The sequence below is a fragment of the Tachysurus fulvidraco genome, chromosome 6 (genome assembly GCF_022655615.1).
Source record: "Tachysurus fulvidraco isolate hzauxx_2018 chromosome 6, HZAU_PFXX_2.0, whole genome shotgun sequence".
Classification (NCBI taxonomy): domain Eukaryota; kingdom Metazoa; phylum Chordata; class Actinopteri; order Siluriformes; family Bagridae; genus Tachysurus; species Tachysurus fulvidraco.
In genome coordinates this window covers 31693567-31716700 of record NC_062523.1, presented here as the reverse complement: position 1 = coordinate 31716700, position 23134 = coordinate 31693567, and the positions used below count along the sequence as shown (strand labels likewise).

The 23134-nt window shown below is 40.2% G+C and overlaps 2 protein-coding genes across 2 annotated transcripts; one reads left to right on the top strand and one right to left on the bottom strand.

The window, feature by feature from the left end:
• Positions 1-714: 714 nt before the first annotated feature.
• Positions 715-15313, top strand: LOC113642087 (glypican-6-like). The gene is made up of 9 exons (XM_027145410.2): positions 715-1058; positions 5862-6020; positions 6989-7380; positions 7739-7904; positions 10432-10562; positions 10823-10945; positions 13040-13173; positions 13261-13364; positions 13470-15313. Exons 1-9 carry the CDS (start codon positions 905-907, stop codon positions 13655-13657), a joined length of 1551 nt encoding a protein of 516 aa, XP_027001211.1. The 5' UTR covers positions 715-904; the 3' UTR covers positions 13658-15313.
• A 407-nt stretch (positions 15314-15720) lies between these two features.
• Positions 15721-20563, bottom strand: dct (dopachrome tautomerase). The gene is made up of 8 exons (XM_027145411.2): positions 20138-20563; positions 19469-19768; positions 18523-18623; positions 17990-18156; positions 17513-17692; positions 17057-17192; positions 16642-16840; positions 15721-16374 (listed from the first exon to the last, which is right to left on the bottom strand). The coding sequence occupies exons 1-8, from the start codon at positions 20436-20438 to the stop codon at positions 16211-16213; spliced, it is 1548 nt and encodes a 515-aa protein (XP_027001212.1). The 5' UTR covers positions 20439-20563; the 3' UTR covers positions 15721-16210.
• Positions 20564-23134: the final 2571 nt, after the last annotated feature.

The following is a 23134-nucleotide window of genomic DNA, read 5'->3' as shown; positions in this document are numbered from 1 at the left end:
AATTAATGTTTGTTAAATATTAGATTGAACTTTGTCATTACACATGTACAAGCCAACGAAATACAGTTTAGGTCTAACCAGAGTGCGATAGCAGTAAGTGCAGGATATACAGTGTTTACATGAGTTAAATAAAATGGTAAGGTGTGTGTGTACTATGAACATAATATACAGATGGCTATAACAAGGTATATTGTTATTACTATTAATAACTTATGTGCGTTATCATGTACAGCAATGTAGAGAGAGATGCTTCATGGTGCAGTTAATAGTGTGTTGGTTTTATCACAATTATTAGTTATTAGTTACTATGGATGTGACTCATTTATTAAGGAACTAAAGTGTATATAAAAGTCTACACATCCCTGTTAAAGTGGTGGTCTTTATTGTGTGTGCGTGTGTGTGTGTGTGTGTGTGTGTGTATAAACTTTATCATCATCTGTAAGATACAAAGGACAATGCAGTCAGAGTGACTGATTAAACCCAGAATAATAAAGTAAAGCCACAATAAAGTCACCACACAGTAAGGTTCTCTGACATCTCAGTAAACATCACAAAGCAGCTTCAGGACCAGGAGACAGTTAAAGTCCAGGGAAATGTGGAAGTGACAATAACCAAGTGGAGAGAATTAAACGCCTCGGCCTGTCTCACTCCCCACGTGTCTGTCTCACGTGTCTACGCCCTCACACACACACATGTTACTGCCTCCTCTTCTTATTGATGCCTCAGTCTTGTGCGCGCGCTTACAAACAAACAGCTCGAGAGGCATCACGCGCGTCTACGGTTATGGTGGTGGTGATGATGATGATGGTGGTCCCTCAACCCGGAAGTGGAGCTGGATGATCTGTATATATTTTTCGTTATAATAGTTATTTTGTTCTTGATTTCTTAATAACCCGAATGTGCGATGGTTCTCGCGCGCGCCGCTGAGCTCCTTCTGTGCGCGCTCTGTGCGCTGGTGCGCGCCGAGGACAGCGCGCCCGCCGGGTGTAGCGCGGTGAGACAGGTGTACGGTGACATGGGCTTCAGCTCCGGGACCGTCCCTGAGAATGTCACGGCAGGTAAGAAACACATGCACTCACGTATAACCGGGTGCACGTGGCACCAACAGCGCGTGAGGCGTCCAGACTGACTGCAGCATCACAAACTAAATAAATCTTGTCCTTTTAATAATTTTTTTTATTTTTCATTACAAAGGGTTTTGACTGTAAGTTAAAGTTTAGAGAAAAGGGTCCAAACGGCATCGTTCCTCGTGGTTGTGACCAAGTACCACGTTTAGAGTCGGTAAACTGTGCATTTAAAGGTTTTATTATATTTTGAGTCTTATTTAAATCTGAATTTTCCATATCAAAGTCTTTTTCGTACAAAATTATGGAACAGAAATGTTTGAATGTTAGTAGCTCGTTTTACAGTTAAATGAAAAATGCTGTTTCCAGTGTTAATGTAGTCGTAGGAGTAGTGTAAAGTGACGTGACATACAGCTAAGTACGGTGACCTAGACTCAGATTCGTTCTCTACATTTAACCCATCCAAAGTGCACACACACACAGCAGTGAACACACACAGTGAATACACCCACGCTCCGTGAACACACACCCGGAGCAGTGGGCAGCCATTTATGCTGTGGCGCCCGGGGAGCAGTTGGGGGGTTCGGTGCCTTGCTCAAGGGCACCTCAGTCGTGGTATTGCCGGCCCGAGACTCGAACCCACAACCTTAGGTTTAGGAGTCAGACTCTCTAAACATTGGGCCATGACTTAGTTACTGTAGTTATATTGTAGTTATACTGTAACTGTAGTTATACTGTAGTTATACTGTAGTTATACTGTAGTTATACTGTAACTGTAGTTATACTGTAACTGTAGTTATACTGTAGTTATACTGTAACTGTAGTTATACTGTAACTGTAGTTATACTGTAGTTATACTGTAGTTATACTGTAACTGTAGTTATACTGTAGTTATACTGTAACTGTAGTTAAACTGTAAGGCCCTCAGACAGCATGTAAACTGCGACCACTAAAAATACTGCTGTAGAAAACTAAAACATGTCGTCTGTATCACACTGGAATGGAAATTTTACCGTGGAAATTTCAAACTAGTTCTAGTTACTAAATATAAAGTAGGTAATGAATAAAATGGTCTGTGTCATGTTACAATATAAAAAAAAATCAAGACAATCCCCTAGTTCTGTTTATAATGAGGTGAGAAAATCGTGGCTTACTGGAAAACTTGTTTAGATGTACGGAAACATCAGACGCATCTCTGTTCCCATAGCTAACGTAACATGACCCACCCAACAAGTTCTCACTGATAACGGAACATCTGAAGCTTCCTGAATGTCCATCACATAACTGGAATTACTACATTAATAATGGTTAATGTTAGATGTTAAATGTTTACACATTATTTCTGTTCCATCACACACCATAAAAATAAAGTCAGATTTTTCAGTAATGTTTATTTGATTACATTTTGTCTTCTTTTAACACTGTAGTAAAAAATTGTGAACAGAAACACACACAAACACACACACACACACACACACACACACACACACACACACACACACACACACACACACACATGAAGCTTTGTTTCTTCGTTGATGACTTGCTGCATGTTTAAACTTTCATTAAAATATGAAGAAGCCAATTAGTCTAATGTTTAGTGAATAGGTGTTTGGACAAATGAAGAAGTGACCTTCATGAGTTGTAATGAATAATTTGAAGGTCTGATGCTAAGTGGACAGTATGGAGCCGTTAGGAACCTTCAGACTGCACAATCCAAACACGTTTTATTGAGATACAAAAAAACAATTCAGTTCATGTTGAGTTTGGAATATAAACTGAGAATGTGGTAAACATAGTGGACCTTGTTTACACCAACATCCATGAAGTGTACAAAGCCCCCACATGTTTGTGTGATTAGAGCTTTACTAAGCTAATTCCAGCATCCATCTGCACAAATTGCCAAACCGGTTGTGCAACAGATGAGAACTTTGCCTGAAGGGACCATCTCAGCACTTCAGAAGTGCTTTGTCACTGGAATATATTTGAGGAGGCTGTTACCTGCCTTGACTCCTTTAACGTCTCTGTATCTCAGCTACATCAGCATCATTATTAGAGCTTACTGTCTCCCAGACCCACAACTCATGTGCAGATCTTAAATTTGGTTTATGGTGCTGCTGAAAACCTGTGACACTTCAGTCAGATCAGGTTACATGGCAGCTCTCAAGACAGCTGAACAGACCTGCATCATATACTAGACACCTGAGATACAGACCTCATGGCTGGGTGTTAGGTCTACAGTCCTGTGGCATGAGGGTTGTGGCACAGAACTGTGAGACTGTCATCTCTGTAGGCCCATAACCCTGACACGAGTTCTTATTATGACGCACTTGATTAGTTTGTTTGTGTAACCTGCTGTTTCTTTGTCTCATTGGAAAGTTTTTCCAATCCTTGTGTTTGTAGAAGTTCATCTGTACTGTACAATGAGGATGATGTACAATGTCATTGATGATTGCCTTTATGGACCTACAAGTCTTACCTTGAATTAGTTTTACCTTTATTTTGTTCTTGTCAAACCTTACTGAACTCTGCTTGCTTTATCGTAGTGGATTGGATTGTTTTGGATTGTTGGCTTTTTAATTTTTTTAAAAAAATTTTTTTAATTGTTAAAATTAAATCTCTTGCAAATGGGTCCTCGATCTGCTGATGACTCTCTAATTCTGAACATCTGAACATATTAAAAGTAGACTCCTCCATCACTGGACTCCATGCGATTCTTCTGTCACCCCAACAGGGCAAAATTCTACATCCACTGCCCTGCATATGGTCCTAGTAACACCAGGCATGTGCAGGAATGCTGTTCATTGACCTCAATCAGGATTTCATGTTTAGGAACTTAAAATGTGAAGGAAACTGAACAGCTCCAACTATAAGTGTTTTTCACCTGGGAGACCTCAGTCACTTAAGACCAACGATTCCAACCATAGTACACCACAGGACAGTGTTGTAAGTCTATAGTGCTGTTCATTCTGGCTCACAGCTATTCGACTTGGATCACGTTAAGTACACTGGACCTTATCGGCAACAAAGCTGAATCAGTCACTGAATTGGTCTAAACCAGGGATGTCTGATCTTATCCACAAAGGGCTAGTGTAGCTTTTCAAGCAGGAGCCACACTTCAGGTGGAATCAGGTGTGGAGCTCCTGCTTGAGTGGTTTAGGTCAAAAAACAGATGGTCACTTTACTGTTTTGATTAGATCAGCGGTTTTGCCATGAACCTCACCTGTACCCTTAATACCTAGACTGAGAGGAGTAAATCCTCCCCATCTTCTCTCTCCCATTTCAAGAAGGCACTATTGAGATTTTACAGAACAACTGCATCACTGCCTCCCACAGATTCAGGCTCTATTTGGTGTATGAGGATATCTTTTTAAGAAGGAGGGGAAAAACACGAACCAAGCAAAAATGCTTTACTTCGTTTATTCATATCATATCGTGTGGCTACAATGACAATTCTGATCTAAATAGAAAGTGATCATGATTTTTGGTTCCCTGGAGGTTTAAACATGGTGGCTATATTTGCCTTAAAATGGCCACGAAGACTGAATATGGTTTGGGAGAAATTTGCTGAATAAAAAAAAAAAACATGCAAAGAATGTCATTTTGAATGAAACATATCATCATGTAACCATGGAAGTGGACAGAAATAAAACTACACAATTTACAGTCTTGATCTATAATGAAGGTATCTGTTGAATTACTTAATGCATTCAAGGTTTTGCCACAAACAAATTATACACTGGATTTCCCCAAAAATCATAACACTCATGCTCATGAAGAAGGCATGATTTAGTTTAACATGATAGATGAAAGAAAAAAGACAGAAAGAAAACTCAGTTCAAAAACACGTTTTTATAATGATATATTACACGCTTAATATTCCACATTGTGTGAAGTTTCTGTGCATGGAGGTTCTATTTAAAGGCTTCACATCCCCTGATCCTGACCAGGATAAAGCAGTTACTGAACGTGATCGCCGATATGCTTAGGAATTAGAACAACTGAATTTGGAGTACTGATATCCGTTAACTTCAGTCAATGCACCACGATGATTAGCACACTGTGTAGTACTTATAGCTAGCACATATCGCTGAATAGCTAATTAGCCACAACTAGCTTGTCACAGCTGAACTCTGCAAGAATTTCTGTCCTATTTTTCACTCTCAAGCCAAACTACAGGTTAAAATGTTTGTATAATGTCTGTTTAATACAGAAATAAAAGTTTTATTGGGGCAACAGAAAATTGTGAGTTTGAACCTGACAAGCCGCAGTATGTAAACAACACAAATATTTCTGGTCTGCACCACAACTATCTTTATGGTGAACTGCAACCTCCGATGCAATGCAATAATTTAAAAAAAAAAAAAATTCCCTCTACCAGGAGGTTAAAATAATAACCAAAAAATGACCATCTTTAAACACTAAAATAAAACCCTGTGGTGTGAATTAAAGAGGTCCACATGTGCAAACTTGTGAGAACGTTTAAAGGAGCTGAAAGTAGAAGACTGGACCAAGATCTTTCTCCTATGGAAGAGTATCTCCTTAACTTTTAAGACCTCGTAAGACGAGCGCCGTTATTCTGTCTAGACGAGCCATTACAATACATACAGTATAATAATTATGGGGTGAAGTTTTTAGAACCGTAAAGTCTTAGAATATCTCAACGCATGTTGTCATTATCTTCTATATTAATTTGTACAGTTGTTGCTGAGGTTTTATCAGCAGCTACATTTGAAGTCTGCCGTTTGGTCTGGATATTAAAAATTCATGTTTGTGATGTTTGCTTTATTTGTCCAGGTGACTACCTGCAGGTGTGTGTGCAGAACTGGACTTGCTGTAGCACAGAAATGGAGATGAATTTCATTGAGAGAAGTAAACATGAGTTTGAAAAGTTTGTGGATGTGGCCACTGAAGACTTGAGGAACACATTTGAGTCCAGATATAAAATGTTTGATGGTATGACTTCTCTCTTTACATTTAGAAGCTAAAAGAAACGTGGATCTCTTGTTTTAATCGTTTTATCAGCTAAGCAGTTAGCTTTTGTAGGGAATCACAAACTAGCTAATAGAGCTAAATATTACAAAAGTTGTTGTTAAAAAATCTTATTTCTGTTACATTTCCAACCTTCCCAGCAGATGTAAAGCTGTATTTTGTGTTAAGTGTGCTGTAATACTTTTTTGCAGCACATTAGAAATTATCCTAGTCGACTGGTTGCTAAGTTAGCAGCTAGTGAATTTGTAGCATGTTTAGCAAACAGAAAGGTCACCTGTAAACTTCAAACATGTGCAAACCTGCCATCAAATATCATGTCTTGTCCTTACATAAATGTTTGTCTTATCATAAATGACAATACAATTTAGTCGGTTTGTCCCTAAAATATATGATACACATCCTTCACACCTCAAAACACAAAATCATGACAGTACATGTCTGTTACATTAGCTTATCACCATTGTTCATTAGCACCCAAATGCTAACAACATCCAAGACAAAGGTTAGGGATAGAAGTTAGGGTTAGGGATAAAATCTTTATCACATCCTTTAAGTGATGTTCTACAGTTCCCTCTAAGCTGCATACACACTTCTGAGGATGCTCTCATGCAGAAAACTAGCTACATTAGCTGTAATGTTAATTGATTCTTTTTTAAATTTAAATCTTACATGTGCATTATTTATAATTCTAAACTGCAACTGCAAAATTGTATTTATTAAATATTAGGGACATTCATAAAACCTATATATATCTAAATAGATTAAATACTGTAAATACCGTCTGACAAATTCACAATTCTGTGGTAGAGAAATTATTAAAATAATTTTATCCGAAATTTTGAAGGTTTTCCTCAAATTGTAGAAACTAATTGTTAATTGTCATCAAACACGTCCCTGACGAGATGAGCTGTAATTTATTTTCCTTTGGGTAGATTTCTTCCTTGAGCTCCTGGAGAAAACCGAACGCTCGCTGAATGAGATGTTCCTTCGCACTTACGGCGATCTGTACACGCAGAACGCAGACGTGTTCCAGCAGCTGTTTTCTGAACTGAAACACTATTACTCTGGTGAAAATGTGAACCTGGAGGAGGCGATCGGAGATTTCTGGGTGCGTCTGATGGAGCGCATGTTCCAGCTGCTGAACTCACAGTATGACATCAATGACGATTACATGGAGTGCGTGAACAAACACATGGATGATCTCAAGCCCTTCGGTGACGTGCCAAAAACTGTCAAAGTTCAGGTGTCGAGGGCGTTTGCCGTAGCTCGTACCTTCGTCCAAGGACTCGGATTTGGACAGGAAGTGGCTAACAATGCATCCAAGGTTAGCTATCTTTTCTCTTTGATGTTCACAATGGAATTTGTTTAGCTAATATTTATTCAAGCTAATGATAAGTAGTGATGTTTGCTAAGGGTCCAGACCAGTAGTAACCTGCATAAACCAGTTGTGTTTATTTAGCTGAATAGTTTGTTAGCCGGGGCGCACGGTGGCTTAGTGACATGAAAAAGTGAGAAGTTACAGAATGTTTATGTTTTTTAATCACCTCTCGTCCCTGGACGTGTCATTCATGGGGTTTAGCAGGTTCAGGATGAGGAAAGTCTCCTTCCTGTGAAGCACGAGTGAGTGAACAGTGAATCATTTCTGTCACAACCATTGATTCGTTTCATTTCCTGTCTCTCAGGTGAACTTAAGCACATCATGCGTTAGCAACATCACTGAAATGCTTTACTGCCCGTACTGCCAGGGTGCGACGGCACAGAAGCCGTGTAAAGATTATTGCCTTCATGTCCTGAAGCTCTGTTTAAGGTCTCAACTCGGAATGGATGACGACTGGACACGCTACATCGGTAAGGATCTCACTGGTTACCAGCTTGCACACAGCTAACTTGACTAGCTTACTCACAGTTAAAAACATCAGTACAGATGTCTTACCATAAGCTGTACACTGAGGATGTTGTCCTAAACCACACACCCTTCTCACTATATAGGCCACTGGCTGAATGAGGCATAAATGGATATATAATGAGTGTTTATGTGACCTTCGCGGTTTGGTTTTATTTTATTTTGGAGGTTAAATAAACGTGAATAAGTGGACAGAGGAACAGATGTAGGTTGAGGATAATGGCTTACAGCTGTGCTACTCTTAACCACACACACACACACACACACACACACACACACACACACACACACACACACACACACACACACACACACACACACACACATTCCGTACAAGATCAGCCCAGATACAAGCAGAGAGCTTCAGGAGTGTGTTGTGGATGATCACCGTGTTACTCGGGCTGGTTTGAGTATTTTAGAATCTTCTGACAGGAAACGCAAAGAAACTCAAAGAAATGTTATAACTGCAGGGATTAGGGAAGCATCGCACGTGGGTTTCACTCCTCTGGGGAACACATTTATTCTTGTGCTCCTTTTAATAATAATAATAATAATAATAATAATAAAGCAGTGTGTTAAATTGGCGTGACTTGTTCTTTATGGGGTTGTTGATGAACATTCACCACCCAGGATCATGGAGATATCATTCGTCCTGGGTTACGTTGCTCCAATAGAAACCCTCCTCACTTTCTCTCACCATAAACAGAAAACAACTTGTTTATTAATTTGAAGTAAAATCAGTGTTACTTTGACGTCAGGTTTCATATCCAATTCCTTCGTCTCAGATTTATGTATAATATCGTTATTAAATATGTCTCATTGGGAAAGTTTACTCTCTGCATCTTAGCAGACAGGACCGTTCTGTCCACATGACGCACTGGCTGGTTTGGTGGCGTTAACGTAATCCCAAAATATGCATAAAATGCACGTTTCCAGGAAGAGAAGGATTTCCTCAAACATTTTTGTGGCTTTACGGGCAGTTTGGATGGATTTAACGTTACAAAAATAAATTGGGAACCAGAGCACAAGAGCAAGGAAAGTGTCCTTGTGTTTGGGACAAAAACCACCGAGATTCGCCCTCGTTCACCTCGACACTGCGAGCGTGAACGTGACAGGGGTGAATTTTACCGTGGGGAGAAAGAGTGGGCACTAAGCTGAGATTATTCAACAAGAGATCTGCAATCAAAGAGTAAGATTTGAGTAGACGGAAAATGACGAGAGAAAGAGAGAGACAAATGTCAGACACCCGAACAGGAGCCATTTTTATTTTATAAAAATAGGAAGTTTGACAAACTATATGAAAGATGATTGTGAATTAAAACCTTCTAGAGTAGAAACAGTGTCAAAATCTGAGACAAGAACTGACCCTGGAAAATGTCCACAAGGTGCTGCTGCAGGGCCCTGGGGCAAGGGTCGTAACCCACAGTGTCTCAGGTGTATAAAATGAGATCATTTGTACGTCGCTCTGTATAAGAGCCTCTGCTAAATGCCAGAAATGTAAATGTAATAAAACAAACAAGCGTTTATGGCTGGGAGAAATTATTTATACTTTTTAAAGTTAAAATTCTACAAGTGATCTCCAACTCATCAAGTGAGCATTTTAATTAGCTAGTTAGCAAAAAAAACCGAAACTCACCTGTATGCGTTTCTTTATTATACACGCTGAACAGTGATATCTCAGCAGGCATCAGATGAAAAGTCATGGCTTCGTTCTCCTGTGGCCTCCGTGATTATTAGCAGTGTTAGTTTCACTGTTGCCACTGAAGCTTTCTGTGCTATTCAGTATGATCGACTGGAGAGAAACAGTCCAGTCACATGAAGTGCAAATTAATGACCAAACTAATCAAATCAGGAAGAAGGACATAGTGAGGAAGGAACAATACTGATAGATCACAATCCCTTGTTTTACATTTCTTTGTAAAATGTAATTATTAAAACTAGCACTGCTAACGTGAGGTATTTGTTATACGCAGATCTTCTTGTTCATAACTATTTCGCTTTTGATTTCCTGTTCTAACAATGAAATATTTCACAAATAATTAGCAAATTAGGGGACACAGTGGTTTAGTGGTTAGCACGTTCGCCTCACACCTCCAGGGTCGGGGTTCGATTCCCACCTTGTGTGTGTGGAGTTTGCATGTTCTCCCCGTGCCTCGGGGGTTTCCTCCGGGTACTCCGGTTTCCTCCCCCGGTCCAAAGACATGCATGGTAGGTTGATTGGCATCTCTGGAAAATTGTCCGTAGTGTGTGTGTGTGTGTGTGTGTGTGAGTGAATGAAAGTGTGTGTGCCCTGTGATGGGTTGGCACTCCGTCCAGGGTGTATCCTGCCTCGATGCCCGATGACGCCTGACTCCCCGTGACCCGAGAAGTTCGGATAAGCGGTAGACAATGAATGAGAGAATTAGTAAATTAACACAGCAATCGTTTCTCTGTATCTTTAAACAAAAACACAGCATTTCTGTTTCTTCCCAGACGCGATGTTGCTGCTGATTGAGAGACTCGAAGGACCGCTTAACATCGAGTCCGTCATGGAGCCGATCGACGTCAAGATTTCAGACGCCATCATGACAATGCAGGAGAAAACCATGGAGCTGTCGTATAAAGTTGGTCACATTTCTCCCGTTAGATCACAGCTGCATGTCTGTGATGTGGAATTTACTTCATTTGAACTTATTTAAATCCTTAATGCTGACAGCCTTAGCTAAGAGTTTAGCTATTAATGCATGAGATACTAAACACAAGTGACCTCTAGCGCTATGCTCTAGAGAGCGCAGTTTAGGTAAAATTGTACGACTTATGTGACTCATGAATGCAAAATTCTGATTTTCTTCCTTTTCCATTTTTTCTTTCTGTGTAATTGCAGGTTTTTCGTGGTTGTGGTCAGCCAAAGCTTTTGGAAAAGATCAGAGTTTCTCGTGACGTCTCCGGCGCTTTCGATGCCAGATTTACAACGACCGAGTCGACTGGAACAAACCTACAAAAACTAGTAAAGTTTTGCTACATTAATAACTTTATTGCAGTGAAGTCAGACAGCAGAGTTGCACAGACTACATGATTAACACAGATCGCTACCGTTAAGCTAAAATAAACACTAACATGTGACATACAACTTACAGCTCTAATAGCAAAATTATATCAACTCTACATAAAAAAACACTAGCTACTAATTAGCAATTGCTAAAAAAAAAGTTGAATATGCTATTAGCCAGTTAGCTAGCAAAGTTTTTATGAAATGGACAATACAAAAAATACAGAACAGTAAGATGTGCTGGATCACGTGCATCTCTATGGAGTGTGAAGCCGTTATGATGAATTAAACCAGAGATGGACTCGCTCTGTTCATACAGTAACACATCAGCCATATTCTTCTGTGAGATTTAACCAAACACTCGCCATCTTCTCCCCCATCTCATCGTATTAGTCTGTTATAGTTTTTATTTTACATCCTGTTTCTATCTTCAGTCTGCATTTTCTATCCCTGAGATTTTTCAGCCTTAAAGGTGATTGAGTTTAAAGGCGTGTCGGAAAACAGCCTTTATATGTTTCTACTCAAGAATAATCACTTAAAGTCGTCTGAATAATCTGAATATGAGGAACTTTCTGAATACACACAGAGCTCTGAGTACGACCCTGACACAGAACCCTGATCTTAATATATTTCAGGAACACATTATTTAAACCTGAAACAAATCCAGTTTCTTTATGTTAGACGTCTCTCTCTCTCTTTCTCTCTCTCTCTCTCTCTCTCTCTCTCTCTCTCTCTCTCTCTCTCTATTTTGTAGCGTTGGATTCTTTTACCTTTAATAAAAAATGCCTGTAATTTTAGTGGAATTTTGATGATCCGTGTGGTGTAGACTGTTACATCAGTTTCCTGCAGTTGGAGTGTGTGTGTGTGTGTGTGTGTGTGTGTGTGTGTGTGTGTGTGTGTGTGTGTGTGTGTGTGTTTGTGTGTGCATGTGTGTGTGAACTGACTGTGGTCTACCACTTCCACAGACAGAGTGTTCTTACCCACACTGCACATTTGGGTTTATATTTAGTGTTGTGTGATGTTTCAGTGTTCTAACACTCTCAGGATGATTTATGGTTTATTTTAACTGACCTAAAATAACACATACCTCATGATTTGTCTCACTATTACTTCAAATTGACCCATAAAATTATTACACAATGAAATATTAATGCTAATCTTGACCACAAATTAAATATTTGTCCAAGTCTTAATTCCTAAACCTGGCTGGAAGTATAATCATTAACCTAATAATAATAGAAGCCTGACACTCAATCCTGATCCTGACCCTAATCCTGATCCTGATCCTGAACCTAATCCTGATCCTAATCCTGATCCTAATCCTGACCCTAATCCTAATCCTGATCCTAATCCTAATCCTAATCCTAATCCTGATCCTAATCCTGATCCTAATCCTGATCCTGATCCTAATCCTGACCCTAATCCTGATCCTAATCCCAGGTATAACGCCTCAACCTGGAACTAAACCTAAACTGCTGAGATCTTATGTGATTATATGTATCTGTGTAGAAATATCGATTCTTGACTGAATTGAATTTAGACACAAAAGACAAACAGATTGCTGTCATGTGTCTGCTTTTTTATGTGACCCAGTTTAAGTACTTTTACTTATTTATTCAGGGCGAAACCGTGCTGTTATGTAATTATAGTTTTCGGCAAATTCCACAATAACTATCACTTAGCGAGCCGAACCGCGCCAAAGTAAACAAGACGAGGCCGACCGAGTCCGTGTGTTTTGTTTTGTTTTTGTTGCATTTTGTAAAGCAGATTTTTTTGAACAGTAACGACGATTTCATATCACGCAAAACCCCGACTTTAAGTTCCTTCTCTAAAGGGACAGAAATGTAGATGGAAGTTCTGATGGAATACAGACTCGACTGTCACTGCACTCGGAGCTCTGAAGAAATCAGCTCTTCATTCATCACCGCTTCATTCTGTTCTTGCTGATGGACCCACAGAGACACAAGGGAACTATATTTAATTATTTGTGTGTGTGTGTGTGTGTGTGTGTGTGTGTGTGTGTGTGTGTGTGTGTGTGTGCGTGCATCACAGGTATTGGATGTTAAGGCGAAACTGTCCCAGTTTAAGTCGTTCTGGTCGTCGCTGCCTGAGATTGTGTGTCAGGATGAGAACGTAGCGGCAGGAGCCGAGGAGACGAGCTGCTGGGACGCAGGGACACAAGACTGGTGAGTTGATCACACCAACACATGGAGCAGTGTGGATCATTTTACACCTCACATCTGCTTCATACCTTCTTTCTCCTTTTGTCTCAGGAACGTCTCTGAAGCCTTTGATGAATTGCTTTTCGATTACCCGGCGGTGGCCAGCACACTAAGGCGAGCTTACAACGGCTACCAGACGCACGACGATGACACCAGTGAGACACGGTGCAGCAACTTCTGCAGAATATTAACCGTGTGGTGGCAACTCTTTCACTCTCTCTCTCTCTCTCTCTCTCTCTCTCTCTCTCTCTCTCTTTCAGGTGATGAGATGAGTGGATCGGGAAGTGGGAGTGGCTGTATGGAGTCGTGTGTTCCTCCGGTTCCCCCTCTCTACACTGAAAACCCAAAGACAGAAGAGTCCTCCACCTCACGCCTCCACCCATGCAACTTCCTCCTCCTCCTTCTGTTGGTTCTGTCCATCCTCACATCTCTCGATCAGCAGAGTTAATACTTACAGCCCTCTGTGTTCATTAGTATAAGGTGGCTCGAGGACTGCAGGATGGAGAAAGTGAAAACCGACTAAATGGATGTTCACCTCCGTCGTTTATTTCTTCTTCAGTTTCTTCTTTTATCTCCAGTTAATAACCACTGCGATTTTTCCTGCTTTCATTGTGTCTTTAACATCCTTTTGGTTAACACACTTCTTTTAGGACCATTTTAAAGGTGCTTTGAGTAGAATTTGGGCTGGTCAGCTTGTTTACCCAGGTGCCTGAATCCTGCCTGTCAGAGACCACGTTAGCATTCAGTTTCAGCCACTTTACAGTTAGCAGTTAGTTCATATTTAATACTTTTCTTGGGGGTGGAGTAAAGTGTCAATGTCCAGAACATATACAATCCACTTGCTCTGTTCACCAGATATTTCCACATTAGTGCAAGAATAACAGAAATAAAAATTAATTAATAAAGTATCTTGGATAAATATTCATGCTCTTGAACTTCTCCACATTTTGGAGTGTTATAACCTGGAATTGAAACAATCAAATTTTAATATCATGTAAAATGAAATATTTTGGTTTTTAATGCTGAAGCATGGTGGTGGGAGCATCACGTCAGCTTGAATGTGCAAATGGATCATAAGGGTAGAGGAAAAGCTGGATGGAGCTAAATACAGGGAGATCCTAGAGAAAATGTGTTCTACTTCACAAGTGACTTCGAGATCCCATAGAGACATAATCCTGAAGAATTTACAGCTATAATTGAGTCTTAACCTAACAAAATATCTGCTTTTTTTTTTTTTTTTAAAGAAAATGAACAAAAAAAGGGATATTTTGCACCTTCAAATGTCAGTTTGTGTGAATTAAACAGTAAAAAAACGAACAGAAGTCTGCTTCGGTACCAGGATGTAACATTAATGAATGTGGTTATGGTTGGAGTCTATGAAAGAAATGAAGCCTCGTGAAACTTCAATACACAGTCGTGTGTGTGTGTGTGTGTGTGTGTGTGTGTGTGTGTGTGTGTCTGTGTTTAAACAGAGATCAGATGACAACCATGTTTTGAGCAGAAAATAAAAAAAATCATTTACGCACCAAAATATAAAACATGTAGAATGTACACGAAGCACTTTGCTGTGGTGGTGTTGAGAGATGTAATGCATCTTAATTCTTATCTGTAATTCACATTAAAATTCATATAGACACACAATGCAAAAAAAAGATAATAAGTCAGTGGCCACTTAAATAGGAACAGGTGCCTGTGTTCATCCATGCATTTCTTAACATGTAGCTCTGTTCAACTGTGTTTATCCACTTCACTGTTTTCTGCTCACTTTACATTTTATGTCAGCTTGGTGAACCTTAGGATTTGAACCCACAACCTTCCGGTCAGTAGTCGAACACTGTGACCACCAGGCTATTACATCCCACACTTATAAAGAGAGCTTATTTGTTTGCTCTGCCACCACACGTACAGGCAGGTGTACAGGTATTCCTATTAAAGTGGCCGGCGTATAAATACATATATGTGTGACTAATGTAATTCATAAAGGAATCTTATTTCCAAGTCTGAGTGCCTTATCGATGCTAAAACATGTCGCATAACTACAGAAAGCTCATTTCACATGTTAATTTTCATTTCAATGCAGAAATAAACAGAAATGTCTTTGAAAGCCTGATTCATTAATACGACTTAATGCAACTATAAAAACATCTTTAACACTGTGATTAATTTTTATGAACTTTCATGTGGAGTTTTAAGTAGCTTTGCTCTATATTGTATTCAGATGTTTGGGAATACGCAGTTTGTCGCCCTCTGCTGTTTGACAGAGAAATTACATTTGCAGTGTAAACATGATGAGACACCTGTGCGACGCACACGTGACATAGACACACACGTGACATAAACACACGTGTGACATAGACTTAATAAAGAGTTTTAATTTTTTTGTACATGGCTTGTAAAATAGCCAGTGGCTAATTATAGTAACATTAGCAAGTTGAATTTGGCTACACTCTGTTTTGTTGTTAAATAAACTTAATTAAAAATGCAACCATTTAAAAAAGTAAGTGAGAGAAGTTTAAAGAATAACAAAATCACACAGTTTTATTATTAGCAATTGACATAGCACACATTTGTTTTTATAACAGGAATTTACAGAAAACTGTAAATATAAGGCTGAAATTCACAGAATCCAGTGAGATTGGCTTCACATAGATGTGTTCATTCAAGTGTAATAGAACTAGTAAAAGTTAAAACAATGGCTTATGAATTGTCAAAGTTGTTGTGTGCCAAGTCTAAAGCATTTAGAAAGTAAATCATTCAAAAAGTAATCTACATTCAGGATTTATTGACTTACTCGTTCTAGCATGCTAAAGAGTTGGAGTTAGTGAAACATCAGCATTATGTTAGCGTGAGGTTTGTGTAAGGAATGAATTAGCATGCTGACTGGACTGATAATTAGCCAGCTAGCATGACTCATGTTAGTTGTATTGCTCTTTTGCTAGCGTGTTCAGTCTGCAGCAGTGCCTTAACTAAAAATACTGCATTTAAGATTGTGTGAGTTTAATCAGGCGACCTCGGTGTATTTCACAGCAGGATAACCAACGCTGACGAGCGGCTCGTACTCGCTTCTGTGTCTCTGTCGTGCGTACAGAACCATAAGGAGGAGGAGGACGAAAAGAGCGAGGCAGGAGCCGGCAACAATGAATACGGCTGGGGATTGACCTGCATCTGCAACACACACACACACACACACACACACACGAGATGTAAGAATTTTTTAATCAGTGTACTCAGGTCATTACTACGGTCTTTGTAGTGAGTTGCTTTGGTGTTCCAGGTAATTGCGAGGGTGTTGCTATATGGTTCATGTTTTGATGTGAAGTTAGCATAATGCTAGTGTTAAACTTGTGTAAGGATAGCATAATGTTAGCAACTGGAGTGACATTATGGCATAAATGTTAACATAAGTGCCTTTTGTAAAACTAGCATGTGTACCTCCGAGGTCGATCTGGTAGGAGTAGCCCAGCTCCACAGATGGAATGTAGAGTTCCTCGTTTGTGATCGGAGGAAAAAAGGGAACCATATTAAAATGGCGGTTATGGCCGATTGGAGCCATTTCCTCAGGAAAACTGTCATTTTTTGGGAAGCGACGCAGCCATTCTTCAAATATGGCATCAGTGAAGGCATGTAACACCTGAAGGAGATAAAAGATGATCATCTCTGTCATCACTGTTCATCTGTCTGGGTTTTTATCTAAGAGACACATACAGCTCTATCCTAACTAGTTCACACAGAAAAGCAGAAACTAAACCCTGCTATGTCATAGACTGGTGAGGTAAAACGGGAGTAATGGGAAATGGTTTCGCTGAAAAGAATGGCAATGAAACTGACTCGGATTCTGATTTCTCACCACAAAGATGGGGTCGTTGGCGGCCGAGTGGGAAAGTGCGTTGGTGCCACTCAGGAAGTCATGGACGAGGTTGTGTAAACCAGTCACAGCGCTGTCGAGTTCTCCGTCTGCTTTATCGAACCCCTCCAACGCATTTCTGTGAAACAAAACAGTGTGCAATGACACGTGGGGAGGAACTCATGTTAAAGCTACCATTTTGCCATTACCATTTTGGGCGTCTGTGGTCTTTCAGGGCACAAGTACAATCTCACACACTCTCACACACTAAAGACAATCTAGAGATGTGATGTAGCTCTTTAAACTGGGGGAAGAACCTGGAGTACCAATAGACCACTGATATAAAAATAGGTAGGTTTGGTGTAATTATTATAATGCATATTCTAAACATATACACGATATTCATAAACATCCAATGAACATCAAGAGAACTAAACTGGATCTCTGTGTGTGCTGCACCTGAAGCTAAAGGTGGAGTTGGTAAAATATGGCGGTCTGTCGAAGTCCCGCAACTGGAGGCAGCTGCGCACGTTGTCCATCGTTGGCAAAGTAATGTTGCCTCTTTCCTTCAAGCCGCGACGCAAAGGTCCCTCTCTTGTCCCGTTACACAGCGTCACCAAACGGTTATATTCGTCCAAGCTGCAACGCCGAGGAAAACAGAAAACACAATACACAACTTTCACTGACACTTCAAAATGGTGTCACTGCAGACGGACTACATTCGCAAACAGAATGTGTACATAAACATTCTGTCCCACGTGAGCGTCTTCACCTTATTCCAAATAAACAAGTCCACGAGTGCGGCGGTGTCCTAAACACTGTGTGCTGGAGCACTATGTATGTAGTACATATATATTTATTAGCATTGAGCCTTAAACTCACTAATCCCCATGTCACAGAACCACTGATGGACTTTAGTGAAGTGTGAATACAAACCTGTCACACACGATTCCCCAGTCACTGAACGGTGATCTAGGGCTGATGAGTGACGGGTCACCAGGGTCTTCTCCTCCTAAAAGGTCATCAGTGCAGATGTCGCACTCGGAGCCACCCGTTGCAAAATTCCAATAAGGAATAGCAAAATTGTCATCACCTATCAGTTTCTAAAGACAGAAAGAAGTACACAGAGAGTCAGAAGTGTGAATATGTTCAACATGGAAAGCCATTTGAGGACGATATTAAAAACATAAACATGACCCTGTTAACTGATAGGAACCCTAGACGCTCGAGTCATTTTCTTACATCAATACATCAACAAAAACATGGATGTAAATGACCTTCATGACCTTGTGGCATCTTTAAGCTGTGCACATGATATTAAAAAGCAAAATAATATAATTCTATTTTACAAGCTGCTGAATAATAACAGATGAAGTCGTCTTATTGGCTTATATGGAGCCCAGAAATTCAACTTAAACACATATATAAGCCAACTCTTTAGAAGACTCTGCAGTGTTAGTGTTACACACCTGAAGGTCTCGCTCCAGACTCAGGAGATGGTACCTGTGCCAGGTGATGAAGGCGGGGCCTTTATGGGAGAAATCGATGGCTTTGAATGGCCGCCCAGGACCTGAAAGTCAACCCCCATGTTAAATATACTTCTGCTATAATCTAATGTTAAAAGTAGGTTTATTTAAGGAATGAAGCTGCTTGATTTGAATCATATTTGTAAAGTTTTTAAGATTTCTAAAACCGTGTGTGTAACCTGTAACATTAAGTCTAATCCCTAGTGCCAAGCCCAAACACTAACCCTAACCCCAACGGAGCCAAATTAACACCAAACACTAACCTCAAGCCAAAACATTAATCACAGGCAATAATTACTAATCCCTAAATCTAAACACTGAAATCAAGCCTAAACATTAATCCCTAATATTAAACACTAACTAATATGTATATATATTTTTTGATACATTTAATTTCTATTATTTATTTTTATCCTTTTGTAAGGGAGATTTGCAAAGTAAGAATTTCAATTTATGATCTAAACTATTGTGTTTTCAATGTGTTTAACTTCAACCATAATCCCTATAACTAAACACTAACCTCAGCCTTAAACATGAATCCCTAAGACAAACTAACCTCATGCCTAAAGACTAATCCCTAGTACTAACCACTAATCTCAATCTTAAACATGAATCCAACACTAGCCACTAACCTCACATTTAAAAATAATCCCTGATGCTAATCATTAACCTCAAAGCTAAACGTTAATCTCTATTACTAATCCCAAACCTCAAGACTAAATACTAATCTCTTAGACTAAACCCAAACCTCAAGTTTAAACATTATCCCTTAATATTAACCACTGAATTTAAGCTTTAACATCAATCGTAATGTGACTTCTGATCTCTAAAGTTCCTCTAGCAACATGGCATATCTAACCCTTAATGATGACCTTTGACCCTTCCTCACCAAGCAGTGTGTCCCTCACGGAGTAGTAGTGTTGCCAGACGAACAGGTCGTACACAGTGATGTTACTGAAGCGTGTCTGATTGGTTTGGCGGTCGATCAGGCCGAGCCAGTGTTCGGTGGCGATGACATACTGGGGGTGTATGGTGTGTTTGGAACGCTGAAGCACATCCAGGAAGATCCGCCGCTCGTCCTCACTCAGAGACATGATGTTCTTCCGGATCACAGGAGCCTTGCGTAGATTGCAGTTGGGTCCAGTCCAACCAAACTTACACTCACCACAGTCATAGCCAGCAAAATTACCTGACAAGGAGGACAATGAGCATCACATTCAGACCTAAAGCACAACAAATACGATATATAATAACACACAAACAATATAATAACACACAAACAATATAATAACACACAAACAATATAATAACACACAAACAGGTTTGAGTGCAGACCGGATTAAGAGCTTTAGCGGATACACAATGGGGCGCGTGATGGATCAAGCAATCAAATAATATGTGTGTGTGTGTGTGTGTGTGTGTGTTATATACTGAACCCTAGATTGCGCATACTTTTCTGCAGTCTTACTGGATATATCTGTGTATATTATTATATTTCTCTCCACTGATTGTGTTTAAAGTTCAACAGTGATTAGAGAAAAGCAGAGCGGCGTTTTACCGAAACACGTGCAGGTCTGCGTGAAGAACTTGGTCGGCCAGCGCTCGCGGTCATCCACGTTACGCAGCGTGTACGTCCCCCCCCACGGCCGCGTGTCCGTGCGCACGGAATCACAGACCCCGCGTCCGGAGCGCGCGCCGCACGCGTCATCGGTATCGGCGCTCGGAGACGGACAGCAGCGCTTCAAGTCGATCGCCTCCACCGTGCTGCACGCGCGCGGAAACTGCGACTGGACTCCGCGCGAGACCGCAGAGAGCAGGCACCAAAACACCAATGCCTTCATCAGCACCATCCTCCTCATCCTCAACCTCTTCAACTCAAGCGGAGCGTGTGATAAGTTTTAAAAAATCCACTTCTATGTGGGTGTGTGTGTGTGTGTGTGTGCACGGATTTTATCATCACTCCTCCCCGTTTGGTACATTTTTTCTATGAGGATTAAAGCGGCAGCCTCGTGGTCATCACCTGACACACACGAGAGAGAGAGAGAGAGAGAGAGAGAGAGAGAGAGAGAGAGAGAGAGAGAGAGAGAGAGAGAGAGAGACAGAGACAGACAGACAGACAGACAGACAGAGAGAGACAGAGAGAAAGAGATAGAGAGAGACAGACAGACAGAAAGAGACAGACAGACAGAGAGAAAGAGATAGAGAGAGAGAGACAGACAGACAGAAAGAGACAGACAGACAGAGAGAAAAAGATAGAGAGAGAGAGACAGACAGAGAGAGAGAGAGAGAGAGACAGACAGACAGAGATAGAGAGACAGACAGACAAAGAGAGAGAGAGACAGACAGAAAGAGATAGAGAGAGAGAGACAGACAGAAAGAGAGAGACCGACAGTCAGAGAGAAAGAGATAGAGAGACAGACAGAGAGAAAGAGATAGAGAGAGAGACAGACAGAGAGAAAGAGATAGAGAGAGAGACAGACAGACAGAAAGAGAGAGACAGACAGACAAAGAGATAGAGAGACAGACAGACCGACAGACAGAGAGAGAATCAGCCCTAGAGCAAATTTTAATGGAGAGCCACAGTTACGATGTAACTTTATGTTGTCTCCTTGTATTAAAATAAATAAATAAATAAAACTTTTTTTTAAACATTTCTATAACATTCAACATGAAATCAGTTTAAAGTTCATTAAGTTAAAGACCACGCCCCCTCTCACATGACACGCCCACTGTATTAGTTACCTGTAAACAGTGTGGAGTTGCTCAGTTCATGTAAACACAGTTAGTTTGTGGACTTTTGTGAGAACTGAACATTTAACCCAGTTAGTGATGTAAACTTAAACACTTGGGTTTCATATTTAGTTCATAGTTCATTTATTTAAATAATACTTTAGTTTTTCTAACAAGTACTGTACATAAACATGACCACCCGCTGCCCCCCGTCATGTGACCACGTAGAAGGGTGACGGCTCCGAGACCACATGCTCCCTCTGACCTGGAAGTCTATCTGAGAGCTGAACAATCTGGGAGGAGAGCACTAACACACATAACCAACACTAACACACTAACACACATAACCAACACTAACACACTAACACACATAACCAACACTAACACACTAACACACATAACCAACACTAACACACTAACACACATAACCAACACTAACACACTACACACATAACCAACACTAACACACTAACACATAACCAACACTAACACACTAACACACATAACCAACACTAACACACATAACCAACACTAACACACTACACACATAACCAACACTAACACACATAACCAACACTAACACACTAACACACATAACCAACACTAACACGCTAACACACATAACCAACACTAACACACATAACCAACACTAACACACTAACACACATAACCAACACTAACACACTACACACATAACCAACACTAACACCACATAACCAACACTAACACACTAACACACATAACCAACACTAACACACTAACACACATAACCAACACTAACACACTACACACATAACCAACACTAACACACTAACACACATAACCAACACTAACACACATAACCAACACTAACACACTACACACATAACCAACACTAACACGCTAACACACATAACCAACACTAACACACTACACACATAACCAACACTAACACACTAACACACATAACCAACACTAACACACTACACACATAACCAACACTAACACACTACACACATAACCAACACTAACACACTACACACATAACCAACACTAACACACTACACACATAACCAACACTAACACACTACACATATAACCAACACTAACACACTACACACATAACCAACACTAACACACTAACACACATAACCAACACTAACACACTACACACATAACCAATAGTAACACACTACACACATAACCAACACTAACACACTACACATATAACCAACACTAACACACTACACACATAACCAACACTAACACACTAACACACATAACCAACACTAACGCACTACACACATAACCAACACTAACACACTACACACATAACCAACACTAACGCACTACACACATAACCTGACATTCCCATGTGACAAGGATAGGAGAAAGAAAGCGAGAGTTTAGGAAATAAATCAGCTATTAATTATAAGCTGGAATCAATGGAATAGGAAATGCTGAGTGTTGCCTGTGGTTTGTTTTTTCAGTTTTTTTAACCATTACTCATTAACACCCATCACTTTGGTTGATGATGAAGGTGAGGGATAAAGAAGGTGATGTATAGTGTAGGTGAGGGATGATGAAGGTGAGGGATGATGAAAGTGAGGGATGATGAAGGCATTTTAAGCTGTGCTTTATATAAAATCAGTTTGTACACTCACACAGTGTCCATCACTATTATGAGACCCAGAAAGGCTCTTTCTTCTGCTTTCTTGTTGTCTTGAGTTTGGACGTTGGTGTGATGATCAGCTGGTGTGTTGGATCACCAAACATTTCCATAGGTCATCTCACAGTCCGTAGCCTACAGCCATAATTTCTGTGGTTTATGGCCAGTGTGGACTCT